Source organism: Myotis brandtii, unplaced genomic scaffold (genome assembly GCF_000412655.1).
Source record: "Myotis brandtii unplaced genomic scaffold, ASM41265v1 scaffold165, whole genome shotgun sequence".
Lineage (NCBI taxonomy): Eukaryota > Metazoa > Chordata > Mammalia > Chiroptera > Vespertilionidae > Myotis > Myotis brandtii.
In genome coordinates, this window is record NW_005356042.1 from 8167457 (window position 1) to 8181227 (window position 13771).

The 13771-nt window shown below is 57.8% G+C and overlaps 1 protein-coding gene across 16 annotated transcripts in view; it reads right to left on the bottom strand.

Moving 5' to 3' along the window:
- Positions 1 to 5076: 5076 nt before the first annotated feature.
- Positions 5077 to 13771, bottom strand: part of NECAB2 (N-terminal EF-hand calcium binding protein 2) — a 29503-nt gene continuing 20808 nt past the window's right edge. For 8 of the 16 annotated variants that reach the window (XM_014536700.1, XM_014536702.1, XM_014536701.1 and 5 more), the window contains 7 exons: positions 13267 to 13385; positions 13094 to 13173; positions 9963 to 10016; positions 9265 to 9377; positions 7642 to 7770; positions 6641 to 6718; positions 5077 to 5517 (listed from right to left, as the gene is read on the bottom strand). In XM_014536700.1, coding sequence (XP_014392186.1) covers positions 5157 to 5517; positions 6641 to 6718; positions 7642 to 7770; positions 9265 to 9377; positions 9963 to 10016; positions 13094 to 13173; positions 13267 to 13385 — 934 coding nt within the window. In that variant the 3' untranslated portion in view covers positions 5077 to 5156. Of the gene's footprint in view, positions 5518 to 5875; positions 5943 to 6080; positions 6173 to 6640; positions 6719 to 7633; positions 7771 to 9264; positions 9378 to 9962; positions 10017 to 13093; positions 13174 to 13266; positions 13386 to 13771 lie in introns of those variants that run through there. The other 8 variants (XM_005862567.2, XM_014536711.1, XM_014536707.1 and 5 more) reach the window with 7 other exon arrangements.

The following is a 13771-nucleotide window of genomic DNA, read 5'->3' on the forward strand; positions in this document are numbered from 1 at the left end:
CAAATAAGGTCACATTCACAGGTTCCAGGGATAGGACTTAATATTTCTGGGGTACACAATTCAATTCAGGGCGCTGAGGCCCAGACAGCCCAGTTTTGGGGCACCAGGATCAAAGACATGGGGTGAGGGTAGCACACACAGAGCCCCAAAAGGGATTTCCAGTGGCATCCACTGGACATGGAGGTGGACTCAGGCTGGTCCTCGGCCAGGGTACAGGGAATGTGGGAGATGCCCAAGGCGGTGAATGCCCAGAACTGGCCACACAACCCTGCACCTGGCCCACGCTCCAGTGGGGTATCCTGAGGAGAGCCCCCTTTCCTCCACTGGCTGGACCTGATGGGCCTACAAGCCAAGCGGACTGTTTGCTCCATAGTTCCCTTCCGACTCCAGACCAGCTCTGCAGGGAGGAGTCACACCTGCCCTGGGGCCAGGGCAGGGAGAGGAGATGGGGGGGCGGGGTGTCCAGCGGCTCCCCCAGGCGCTGACCCTGCACAGGCCCAGCATGTTGCTGGGTTCAGGCTACTCCTCCCCCTCCGACGTCCGACAGAAGCCAGCAGTGCGGGGCTGACGACCCAGGACACCTCCCCCAGGGTAGGTTCTCTTTGTGTCGTGCAATGTGCATGTGACCATGAGAGGGTGGTGGTGACAGAACCGTTTTTTGTGTTTTTCCAGCTTGTCCACCTGCATTAATTTTTTTGAGATATAATTCACATACCAAAATATTCACCCTTTTAAAGTGTAGAATTCAGTGGGTGTTAATTGATGCACAGAGTCATGTAGCCATCACTGATGTCTAATTCCAATCCATCACCCCTAAGAAACCCTGCACCGTCAGCAGCCACTCCCCCCCCCCCCCCAAGTCCCTGGTAACCACAAATCTGCTCTCTGTCTCCACGGATTTCTGTCTGGCCGCCTCATGCAATGGACTTGTACACTATGTGGCCTTTGTGTTTGGCTTCTTTGACTTAGCATAACATTTTCAAACCTGTCCATTTCACAGGTGAGGCAACTGAGGCTTGGAAAAGTCAAGGCTGCTTGTCCTGAAGGTACAGAGTTAGAGTGGGGACCAGTTTGGAGTTAAATTCCCTCATCCGTTTCCTTTCCACTTCACACTCCTCCTCGAGGGGCCAAAGGGGTGGGGACTGCTGTGCCTGACCCCATCGGCAGGGGTGGACCCTCTGCCCTCCTCCGCTCTGGCTGCTGGTGGAGACTCTGACGCAGGGAGGGGGACACAGGACCCTGTGCCCATCCCCCCTCGCCCATCCCCCCTCGTCCTGCCACAGCCTGTGTTCATTGGCCACCGTGTCCTCCCGGACAAGGACACGTGTCAGGGCAGAATTGCTTAAAGGAGCATTTCTCCTCCCAGTGCTGGCAATGAGAATAGTCAGTCGCTTACTGGTTGTATCCTGCGTGCTTCCTGAAAGTGCCTCGGTGCTGGCCACACGGTTGGGGCTGTGCTGGGGCCACTCACAGAGTCATAGAGAACAAAGCAGGATGGGGTAAGGGCTGTGCCAGTGTATGAACTGGCTGTGGAGTTAGACTACTAAGTTTTAAACATTTGATATCTCAAGATTTGGGAGTTTACAAACCTAAGAATCAGTTTCTCCACCAGCAAAATGGAACAGGCTTATTGTATATGGTGCACTGTGGGCTTACGGGGAGGATTAAAGGTGATGCCGTATCTACAGCAGCTAGTGGGGAAGCCAAACAATAGTTTTATTTCCAGAAAACCTACGTTAACATTAGCAAGTAAACACTGAGCCTCCTGGCAGCCAAGGGAAAAGGGGAAACGTGAGGACACTAAGTTCACCCAGAAGCAGGAAAGCACATCAGGAAGGAAGTGGCCTGACATTAAATGCTACAAAGAGATGAGGTGATGCTGTTTAAGGGGCGACAAACATCACCACTGGGGACAATCGTTTCTCCTTCTGTGACAGGTGCAGATGTAACCCTCAGAGGATTGAGCCTCAAATCAGCCATCATAATGCAGTCAAACGCATGCTGGGATGTCACCCTCTGATGTCGGACCCAGGAAAGGAAGGTACGCGCTCTCCCGTGGACTGTCCTGCTCCAATACGAAGTGGTGCCCTCAAGTTTCCAACAGCCGCCAGGTGAAGGAAGGGCTGAAGGGGCATCCTTGGGCTTCACGCATGGGCTCCGAGCCTAAGAGCTGAGCTGCCTGCCTGCCCGCCCCTTTCCAGGCCTGTCCCCCTCTTCTTAGCCTGGGCATCCTCCCGCAGTCCCCGGTGAGCAGCCCCCCTTCCCTTCTTCCTTCCGGAACCTCGGTTGAGGTCCTCTTCATTCTCCTCTGACACCTGCCCAGGATGGCCATGAGGGGAGCTGGGATTTGCCTGCAAAGCCCATGGCACAGAGCCTGGCCTGTCACAAGTTCCTGGTCAGTGGTCACAGCTGTGCTTGAGTGGAGAGACCTCCATGTCTCAAAACGAATGTGAATGTGGCCGAGGGGCGTTTTGTAGTCTAGGTGACTAGTTCTCTCGGAACGGCATGGGCTGCAGGGGCTCTGAGGCTCCTGGGAAGCACCCTCCCACTGGCCCAGGCGCCCCAGGTAACTGCACAGGGACGCAGCCCAGGGTGCTGCTGGCCCCGAGCGCCCGGACTGCCCACCTCCCACTCAGGATTGCCTCGTGCCTCCCGAGGAAGGTCAGGGGTTTGACCTGGACGTGGGAGGGGTGCGGAGCGGCCACTGAATGCAGGTGGTAAACTTCTCTGTTTAGGCAGGTGAGTTGATTGGGGTATTTTTGTTGAGATGAGATTCATGTAACAGAATTAACCACTTTAGTGTACCATGCAGTGGCATTTAGTACATTCACAACGTTGCGTAACCACCACCTGTGTCTAGTTCCAAAACAGTTCCACCATCCCAAAGCCACGTGCCCATTAGCAGTCACGCCCTGCTTCCTCTTCCCCCAGCCCCTGCAACCGAGAGTCTGCTTCTATCGGTTTAAGTCTTCTAGACATTTTGTATGAATGGGGTCATACATGTGTGGTCATTGTCTCCGGTTCCTTTCACTTAGAATGTTCCCAAGGCTCATCTGTGTTGCAGTGTGTCAGAGCTTCCTTCCTCTTCGTGGCTGAGTAACATTCCATTGTGTGGATCGAGCACGTTTCGTTTCTCCTCCTGCAGTTGTAGGCATGCGGGTTGCTTCCACCTTTTGGCTGTTGGGAGCAGTGCTGCCAGGAACATTCGTGCACATTTGCTTTAATGCGTCTTTTCAATTCTCTTGGGTACCGTACATACAGACATACCCAGGAGTGGACCTGCTGGGTCATATGGTAATTGTCTTCGTTTGAGGAAGCCGATTGGGATTTTAATGTTCTCATCTGGAGCTGTTTCTCCCCACATATCTATGTTGTGTGGTGCAGGGGTGAGGATATATGGTTGGGGACAGATAGCTCTGGGTTTGGATATAAGTGACCTACCTGCTGTGTGACCTCTGTGAGTGACTTGCCCTCTCTGTCTCCATTTCCTCACCTGCTGATCATAGGATGGCGTAGGCAGCGCTGAGGGAGTCACTGCCTCCCAGGTGCCTCACTCCATAGTGTAAATTAAGTGGGAGCTCTCATACCTTTTAGGGTTGAAATTTGTTCTCTTCAGAGCCCGTTTCCACCCACTCGGAATCGAGGAGGCTCTAAGTTGCTTGTGGGCTGCAATCAACAGAGATGCTACAATGTGGGGAGAGTTTGGGCAGGCGGTGTGATGTGTGGAAGTGGAGCATGCCCAGCTGGCAGTGTTCCTCAGCTGCACCCCGAAGAGCCTCAGCCCCCGCCCCCCGCCCCCCGTGAATAGTACTTTTTAAATAGCTGAGCTGATTGGAACAATCCCAGCTTCTGGGTGAGGTGGGCTGGGGCAGCTCTCATGCCTGCCGATGCCGCCAGCAGGGCCTAGTGCAGTGGCCTTCTCATGAGCCAGGCAGTTCCTTATCGTCATAGGGGTCTTCTCCCCACTTCACAGATGAGGACGAGAGGCTCTGAGGGGCTGGTTGCCAGGAAAGTTGGCTCAGAGATGCACCGCTGGGACCCGAATTTGCATTTCACTCTTCCTACGAGTCCGTGTTGTGCTTTGTGTTACTGCTATTGAGTGAGCCGTCGGCATCAAACCTTATGAGGAGGTGGCAGGGGCGTCAAGGTTCCAGGCAGCCAGAGGAGGCAGCGTGGGCAGGGACCTCGCCCAGTGTGATGGCTTTAATCACAGCACGTTTCACAGGCTGGCTGCTCCAGGCTGGAGCAGGAGGTGGAAAGACGCACATCCGTGGTCCTGCCTCCCCAGGGCTCCCACTGGGCCCAACTCTCCGCTACCAGGTTAAGGCCTGTCTCCTTCCTCCTCCTCCTCCCCAGCCTCTGCTGCTCTTAGTGTCTGTCCCCCACCTGCCCGCTCTCCATTCTGCCTCCTCTGCGCCCTGAGATTGTGTATGACGTCTTTCCTGATACCCAGGACAGGGAAATAGAAGCAGGGATGTCACAAAGGTTCCAGAATAGGACTTAACTGTTATCTCACATCATGTCTTGTTGGAAGAGCTGATGGACAGGTGTGCACGATTAACTGTGCCCTGAAGTCTGGCCTTTGTGCCCAGCTCCTGGGAGGTGACCTCTGGGACCTTGTGCCATCAGTCCGACCTTCAGAGGGGCTGATCCCAATGAACTCCCATCACCGAGGCTCCGTGAGTGTCCCTGGTTGGCAATACTCTGTAAAACTCTGTCGCCTGTTAGTGAGGGAGAAAGTCGCTTTCTATACCTGCCACTGGGAGGACGTAAGTGTGGGCTCTGCACCTGGCGTCTCCCTTTGCTGCCGTCATCTGTGACCGTGGTCTCATGGCTTCGATGAGTTCAGTCCTAACGAACGGCTGACACTGGGGATGGTCTGAGGACCCTGAACTTGGTGCCGGGCACAGACTTATTTGTCAAAATAGGGTTAGTGCCTCTATTTTGCAGATAAGAAAATTGAGTCTCAGGGTGACTTGGTCCAGGTTTCATGGCTAATGAGGGCCCCATGCACCCCAGTGGCTTCACTCCTCCAGCTGTTATCAACTAGGAAACAGGAAGTAGAAACACAGCACATGACGGTTCCCAACGGGAGTTTATTTTGTGCTTATCCCAGCGGCGGCTGTTTGCCTAGTATGGCACTGGCTACGTGGGCTCTACTGCCGTGTGCAGACTTGGCACAGGCCTAGGTTGGGCACTACAGGGTGTTGACTCCTACCAGGTAGAGGAATGTAGACCAGGAGTGGAAGAGACGGAGGGAGAGGGGTGGCCTGCGAGGAGTGAGGCCAGAGAAGGCCGGTGCGGTGGGGGATGTGAGGATGCGGGGGGAGGGGGTTCGCCTTCACTTCGAACAGTGGGAAAATACATTCTTGTTTGGAAGTATATGGAAAAGACCGCTCATATACCAAAGTTTCTAGAAAAGAGGGGGCGACCTTTATAAGAAGAGAGGGAGGGTGCCAGGCTCGTCCGCAGGGCGTTGGGGAGCAGGTCAGTCTCGGCCCACCGTGCACCAGGCAGCTAGTGAGGGGCAGGAGAGACACGTTAAGCAGGGGAGGTTGTTGGGGACCTGTAGCCTCTTCCCCGTGTCCCATGGGGGCTGCAGTGAAGGGCAGGAGAGCAGCACCGGCAAGCACATCCCTCCTTCCCCCTGGCCCACTCTGGGTGCTGGGCGGGCTGGGCTGTGAATCACAGGCCTGTGGAGGGGATGTCAGTGGGGCTGTGAAGGTGGGTGGGGGCCTGCCCTGGCCTGGGGGGGCTCTGGGCCCACCTCCCTAGTGACCTCGGCCTCCAGTCTTGGCTGAGGCCCTGTCCTGTGGCCTCTCCCGTTGTTCCAAGGTTGTAGGGCCAACTTGTGTCTCTGCCCTGCCCTCCTCACCTCTCGGACCCTCTGCACACCTGGCACTGATGTTGAGCACCCATTTATGGACTACAATTCCTGGCAGCTAAGGGGGCGGAATAAAGGGTCATTGGAAGATTTGGGCCTTGCCCTTTCTTAACTCAGCCCTCGGTGCCTGGCGGAGGCTGCTGCTCCTATGGGCACCCCCAGTGCCATCCCAGGCCTCCCCCCACCTGCCCTCTACCTGGCACCGAGATCCTGGAGAGGGCCTCCGGCTGGCTCAGCGTGTCCACCTTGACGTGCCGGAACGCCTTGCACACGGGGCTCTGCAGGTGCCTGTAACCCACAGGGCACTGGTGAGCCCTTGAGGCTGAAGCACCTGATGTGGGCTTAGCCATCATGTGAGGATAAGGTGAGGCCCCAGGAAGGCTGATCTGTGGGGCCCTAGAGAGTGAGGGGCAGGTTTGGGGCAGAAGAGCCTGTTTCTTGCCTCAGTGAGCATCGTTAATGAGATAGCTTTCCTGGGTTTTTATCCCTTGGGGCAGCAGTTTTCAAACAGGAGTGGCCTTGGCCTCAGATCCCAGGGCAGGGACCTGCATTCAGGACCCAGCTGAGTGGGCTGAGGGGGTCACACCCCACACTGAGAAGTGCTGCCTCCCACTGGCTCCAGGGCGCACGAAGCCCATGAGGCCAGCGTTCTGGGTGGTGGGTGCTGCTGGAACTGGGCTCACATTACCCTCCCCTCTGCACTGTCTGGGACAAGGAAAGGGGCTGGGGCTGGCGTTAGTGGACCTGCGTGCTTACCTCTTCCACTCCTCCTCTGTCTCCCAGAACTCATAGACCACAAAGGTGAAGCCGTCCGACAGCCTCCCAGCGGCGATGCTGCAAGGGGAGGGCGAGGTTGGAGGCAGGATTAGCCTGGGCTGCCATCTTCTGGAACTCGGTTCCCTCATCCCTGTCCCCCACCTCTGCCCTCAAACGAGCCTGGACAAGACGCCCCCAGAGCCAGGCTACGGGGTACCCTGAGAGCCTGGCAGAAGCTGGGCACCCAGTCTGTCACCCGCCAAGGCCGTGAGCCATAGTGCTGCTGCCTTTCTGACAGGAACAACCGAGAGCCTGCGGGCCAGCCCGTCCCTCCACCAGGGCAAGGCCTGGCCCCAGACAGTGGCCAATTCATGTTGTTGAATGAATTATAACGAAATATCATTTTAAAGGCTGAATATTCACTTTCTCCTGTCATGCTCTCCTTCATAATCTCCTTTATTTAATCCTTAACCCCGTGAGTTAGAATTGGCCAACTGAGGCTGGGGCAGGGCCCCGCTGGGTCGGAGTCCTGCAGGCCCAGGTCACTCCCGCATTCCCTCTGTGAGGGCAGCAGCCCACTCACCTTGATTTAAATAGGACTGGGGGTGCTTCCCAGAATGTGGCAGAGCTGGGGGCACCGAGGGCTGACCGCCATGATTACATCAGCGCTAGCACCGCCCCTCTGGCCTCCCGCCTGCCCCCAGCTGCTTCTCTTTTCCCACGCTCAGCAGAACAGAAGCCCGCAGCCCAGGAGGAGAGCTGCCATGGTGGCGGCTGCTGTATAATTACAGGCAATCCCAGGTTCGCCACCAGGACAGACGCAGGGAGGGAAACAAGGCTGCTAATAGTATCATTAGTTCATTAGGCTCCAGCTAAAATTACAGGTGCCTGCGGGCTTGTAATTTGATGAGAGCATGGGGGACCGGGGATGCGTGCCGCCCACTGATCAGATGTAGCCATGGCCTTTCGCCAGATCCAGAAAGCGCCGCTTACGGGCCTGCCTTTGCGACAGATGAAGGTCATCGGAGCAGCTTGGTGCGTCTAAGTCTGTAGCTGCAGCAGAATGAGGCACTGATTGGGTTTTGGGGGTGGGGTGGGGTGTCTCTGGATGGGCAGGAAAACACAGCAGGCTGGCATGGGGTACAGGAAGGACAGAGTGTGAAGCCCTACTGCGTGCTGCCTGTGTACAGAGGAGGGGCAGCCAGGCCCCTCTCCGCTCCACCCCACCCAGCCCTGGGCCCTCTGACCCCTGCCGTGAGCACACTGCTACTGTGGCTTTCGGTGCCATCTGCATGCCCACCGCTCCCAGCCCGCCTCTCCCAGGATCTCCACACTCCTATGCGGCATCTCGAATTTAACATGACTCCCCCACACCAGCACGCCTGACCTCCCTGACTCCTCTAGGTCATCACACGACACCAACCTCTATCGGGTTTCTAAAGCCAGACAATCTCAGATTCTACCTTGTCTCCTCTCCACACCCCCCTCGCTGTTCTCCACAACAGCTCCCAGCTCTAACCATGTCGCACCAAGGCCATGCCCCTCCCTGGGTGACCGCAGGGCCTCTCCCTGGCCCCTGGGCACACCAGAGACCAGCCCGTGTCTCACTCCTGCTGGCACATCTCCAATACGGTTCACTGTACTCCAGACGAGCAGCGCGGGAGTGGGTCCTGCCCGCCACCCCCGGGCCTCGCCCTGTCACCTTGTCCAGACAGACCTGCTTGTTCTCAAACACGGCACCCTCGCTGCCTCCCAGGCAGTGGCACCCACTGGTTCCGGCCCACACTGCCCTTCCTCAGACTCTGCTGTCTGAATGCTCCGGACGCAGGCCTCCGTGCACGCGCAGCCTCTCCCCTCCCCAAAGCCCCTTCCTTCTCTCGAGGGACCCAGCTTCCTGGCCTCCACAGCACCCATCACCCTTCAGAACCATCCCTCTTCCTCTGCCCTCTCCCGCCACCTGGACTGCATGTTCAGGAAGAGCAGCGCCTGATTCACGCTGCGCCCCAGCTGCCCCCCAGGGAGAGGGTGAAGGCGCGTGCTCTCAGGGTGCAGAAGGCAAACTGGACAGGGAGGACCGGGGCAGAGAATGGCACAGAGGCCACAGCTACTTCCCAGGCACAGATGGGTGGGCCTGGGACAGGAGAGTGCCCAGCGACTTGTGCCAACAGTCCTCTGGGACCATCCCCAGTGAGGGAGAGGGCTGTCGTCTTTTGTGGCCCAATCTGACATCGCCACGGCCACCTGGTTCAGCTCTGCCAAGAAGCAATGCAGGCCTCGGCAGCAGGGACCAGAGGGTGAGGCCTTGAGGGGCAGCCACATGGTAAGAGTAGCAGCTGACGTTACGCAGCTCCGACTGCTCACCAGGCACTGACCTAAGCCCTTCCCATTCCTCATTCCATTTACACCTCCAACAACCAAGGGAGTGGGTCCAGTCCGTGCTCCCACGCTACAGATGAGGAAGCTGAGGCCCGGGAGATGAAGTCACTCGCCACGTTTGCACAGTGGGGAAGAGCCTCAGCTAGGACTTGACCCGCTCTCCTAACCGCACTGCTGGGCCTTCCCGGGGGTATGGGTTGTCCTCGGAGGTCCTGCCCTGTCCTCCACCCCGCTCTCAGCTTACTCACTGGAAGCAGCTCCTGGCCCCAGCGGTGCCCCGCAGGTACTGTCGCAGCGAGTCCAGGAACTCGCTGAGCTGCTCAGGACACACGGCCATCTCCTGCCGGACCAGCTGCAGATGCTGTGGGGTGCAGGGTGCAGGGTGAGTGAGCTTCCTCGGGCTCCCAGACTGGCCTCTCCCCGTAGGACCCCAGCCTCCCACACCTCCCTCCTGAGGACAGGACAACTGGGTCAAAATAAAACAAAACCCCATGCACACACGCCTTCCATTCTTACACACGAACACTGGCTGAAACAGAACAAGAATAATAAAGAGCCAAATGCAGGTAGCAGTCCCACAAATGCTGAAAAACAGACAGGGTGTGAAGAGGCTCTACGGGGGGGCAGGGCTGCCAGCAAGGCTTCCAGGGCTGAGACACAACAAATCAGTGACCAGCAACATTCATTTCCAATCACGTCAGTGTTTTGGTGTCACTGTCCTGTTGATCACTTGGTTCCAGGCCAATCTTTTTTACCAAAGCCCTGGTATCTCCAAGAACACCCGTGGAAGGGGAGGGTGACCAAGTGCTGGGGCCACATCTCCCCACATGTGCTCCCTGGGGATCGGGTGGCAGGGCCATTGAGCCACCTGTATCCTGAGTCCTGGGTTCAGGCAGGGATGGGGCCACAGGAGGAGGAGGGAGGCCTCAGGGGAGGGGGCCCTCACCATGTTAGTGCCGTCTTCATCTGAGAGGCGCTGCTGCAGGTCAAACCAGAGGGTCTGAAACAACAAAGCATAGAGTGATGCTGGAGACAAAGGCCACCTCCATCAGGGAGGCCTCCAGGACCTCCACAGTCATACCAGAGTACCCAGGGACAAACAGAGCTCCAGCCCCTCCACACCAAGGTCCCAGGGGCTCGAGTCCCCAGGCTAGTGGGAGCTCCCAGGGGCCAGGCCTCACCAGACAGGGCTCACTCCAACCTCCATGCACAGTGCTGGCTCAGAGGGGACCCAGAAAGCCAGGCTGGGAGGCCAACCACAGGAAGTGGTGGAGATCCCTTCTGGCCCTGGCATCTGGGGGCACTGGGAGCCATGGAGACCAAGCAGATCTACTGCAGAAGCCAAGGAGACTCCATTTTTCAGGGGGGGGGGAAGTTGGGGGGGTCTTGGGGAGAGAGCAATTGGGATTCAAGATTCCCAAATCCAAGATGCTGGAATTTTGCCGTAATTGCTGGCAACAGCTCTGAGATTCCTCATCAACTTACAAATCGCCCCAATCTCAACCCAATGCCCCGTGAATCGAATGGTCTAAATGGGGTGTCTGTTTTCACTGGCCTCCCGCAGGCCCTGGGCTAAATGCTTTACAAACACACCTTATTTAACCTCCCAGACCCCCTGCCCCACTGTAAGCTCCAGGAGAGCAGGAACCGTGCGTGCTGTTTATGGCCACAAGCTAGCGCCCCGAGCAGGGCCAGGACGCTCAGTGTCACTACTAAGCAGACAGGCCTGGGCTCCAGAGGCCACACAAGCTGGGTAGGTGCTGAGCCCGGATTTGAATTTGGGGCCTCTCTCCTCCTGACACGGAATCCGATTCTTCTCCCTTTAACATGGACACCCCAATAAACGCCACCTCTGTGCCTATCCCTAGCCACCTTCCCAGAGGACGGCCTGTGTCTCTGGTGCGACCATACGCCAGGTCTTTCCTCTCTCAGAGCACGCGTGCGCCCCTCACTGGTTTTTAAGGGAACAGACTGGCAGCTGTGTTGTTCTGTGACCTGTGCGGGTCCCACCTTGCAAATCCTTCATAATTGAACAAGGGGCCCGCATGCTCATTTTGCACGAGACCGTGCACATCACACCACTGGTCCCGGAGCGGGTGCTGACTCCCCAGGACCCGCGGGGTAACCCTGCTCAGTGGGCAGCCAAGGTGTGTCCGCCGGGGTCTCATCTGCTTCCATGGCTTTACAGCCTGTAAGTGGGCTCCTAGAGGGCAGGGGTTGTGGCTTTTCCCGGCTGGCAGGGCCACAGGAGGAGGGGAGGGGAGGGGAGGGGGTTCAGTGGCGCCCACGGCTGCCCCACCCTCTCCCAGACTGTGCGCCCCGCTCCACCCTCCAAGCCCAGGCAGAACCGGGGTGGCTCAGTTGGTCCATAGAGGGCGGGGCCTGGAGGCGGCGCTGGATTGGCCCCTACTCGGGGCCTGGGCCAATCAGAGGCCGGCGAGCAGGGCCCCGCCCCGTCTCCAGGACGCCCAGGTGCTCAGCGGTTACCAGCCTGCCCCTGCCTGTTGTTAAGGCGACCAGGGCGCTAAAAATAAACTTCAAAGAGCCTCCCTCTCGGGCGCCTGAGGGGTTGTTATGACAACCGGGCCACCGGGTCCACCGAACCGCTGGCTCCCACCCAGCAGCCCCACTGGCTCCCACCCAGCACCCCGCTCTAAGGGCGGGGGGGAACCCCACCTAGGCCTCAGCCCTGCAGGCGCGGTTGCTGCCACCTCCCTCCAACTCCTCGCCTCCCACCTAGGCCTCCCTCTGCCCCCACGGATACTTCAGAACCAACCCCCAAACCCATCAAAGTACTTTTTTTTTGCCCTTTTGCAAAAGATGTAAGAAATTCAGAAAAGTCAGAGAAATGTAAGATTGCTGCAACCCAGGGCTCTGGGGTAATTGGTTTAGTAGAGATGGGTGTGGTGTGTACATCTCTATAGTATAGTTTTTAGCACCGGGACGACTAATCATAATTGCTAGCATCGCTAATGTTAAGTGACAGCTTCACCGCAGGCTCTGTGCCAAGTCATTAAAGACATCATTATCTTTACTCCCCAGGACAACCCTGTGAGGGGTGCTATTCTCATGTCCTTCTCTATTGTTAGAGGAGAAATCTGAGTCTCAGAGAGGGTAGGTCACTGGCCCCAGGTCGCACGGCTGGTAAGTGGTGTGGCCAGGCTTCACACAGGGCAGTCTGACATCTGAGTCCGCAGGTAAACCTGAAGGCAACCTGTTTTCCTTCTTCCAAGAAACGGTCCGTGTTACGGGCTGGACTGCGCCCTCCCCAAATCGAAGGACCGATCCCCAGCACCTCAGAATGTGACTACATGTGGAGGCAGGGTCACCACAGAGGTCTTTAAGTAAAAATGGGGTCACAGGGGTGGACCCTAACCCAGGATGACTGGCGTCCTTATGAGAAGAGGAGACTAGGACATCAAGGAACACAGAGGGGACACCATGTGTCTTCTGAGGAGAAGACAGCTGTCTGCACGCCAAGGAGAGAGGCCTCAGCAGAAAGCAGCCCTGCCCCCCCCCCCCGACCCCCGATCTCAGACTTCGAGCCTCGAGCTGTGGGAATTAATGTTAAGCACAGCCTGTGTACGGTGCGTGATGGTGGCAGCCCCGGGAAATAGGTGCAGCGCGTTGTGAGCACCTACTGAGTCATGAACTGGTCTCTGGACACACGGTTCTGTAAGGCCGAGTCACTTCCTATTATCTGTGGACGTGCCATATCGTCTTGGAAAGCTCGCACGCTGCTGGCCAGACGTTCATCTCTCCTGGGCCGTCACCATCCCGCAGGCCCTTACAGCTCCTCGAAGCTCTGTCCCCTCCACCCACGGTGCTGCTGACTACTGTCTGCTCCCTGCGATGCCCCTCCTGTGCCCGCCCACCCTCACAGCTTCTCCTCCCTCCAGGCCCCTCTCCCTGAGCCTGCGCACTGGGCACAGCTCTGGGGTCTGTCCATATCTCAGTCTTCATCTCCACGCTCCACTGGTGATGCCTTTCCAAGGCTCCCTGACTTCTGTCGGCCTAACCCAGCCCTTCCTGGGGTCTGGGGAATGGAGGGACGGAGGTGGGGGCCAGCGACCTTACCTTGCTCTCCAGCCGTCCTATCAGCTCTGCCAAACGGCTGATCTGGGCTTCCAGGCCCTCCTCCTTGGGGTCCGAGGTGACTGGGAAAGAGGAAGAGACACCAATGTTGGGCAGGGGCAGGGGGCTCCCAGGACCCCACCCAATGCCCCGGCCGGGCCACCGCCTGCTCTCACCAGAAGGCACGCTCCTCTCTCGTTCTGTGGGCATGAGCTTGTGGCCGGTGCCGCAGGGGGCACTGGGGCTTCCATACCAGGTCTGCACCACGCCAGGGCCGGGCTTGCCGTGGTTCTGGCTGCAGTGCGAGTGGGAGAAACATACACGGTGAGGGAGGCCGAAGGGCCCTGACAAACATAAGCACCCACTGTGGGCTGAAACGTGCAGCTCGCTCCATGGAGCTGTCCCCATGAAGTGGGCCTCGTGCCTTTGTTGTAGAAGGAAACGAGTTGGCCAGGACCACGCAGCCCAAGGGACTGAGTCGAGATAGGAACTCAGCCCCATTCTAGGCCTCAGCCCAGGCCCTGTTCCCAGGAGGTTCAGTTCCAGGCCCCTGCCCCCACCCAATGGCTCACAGCTCCCACCCCCTGCCTGCTTCACTAGGAGCCAATGTGGTGCCGTGTGTGTGTGTGTGTGTGTGTGTGTGTGTGTGTGTGTGTGTATGTGTGTGTTGGGGGGGGGGGG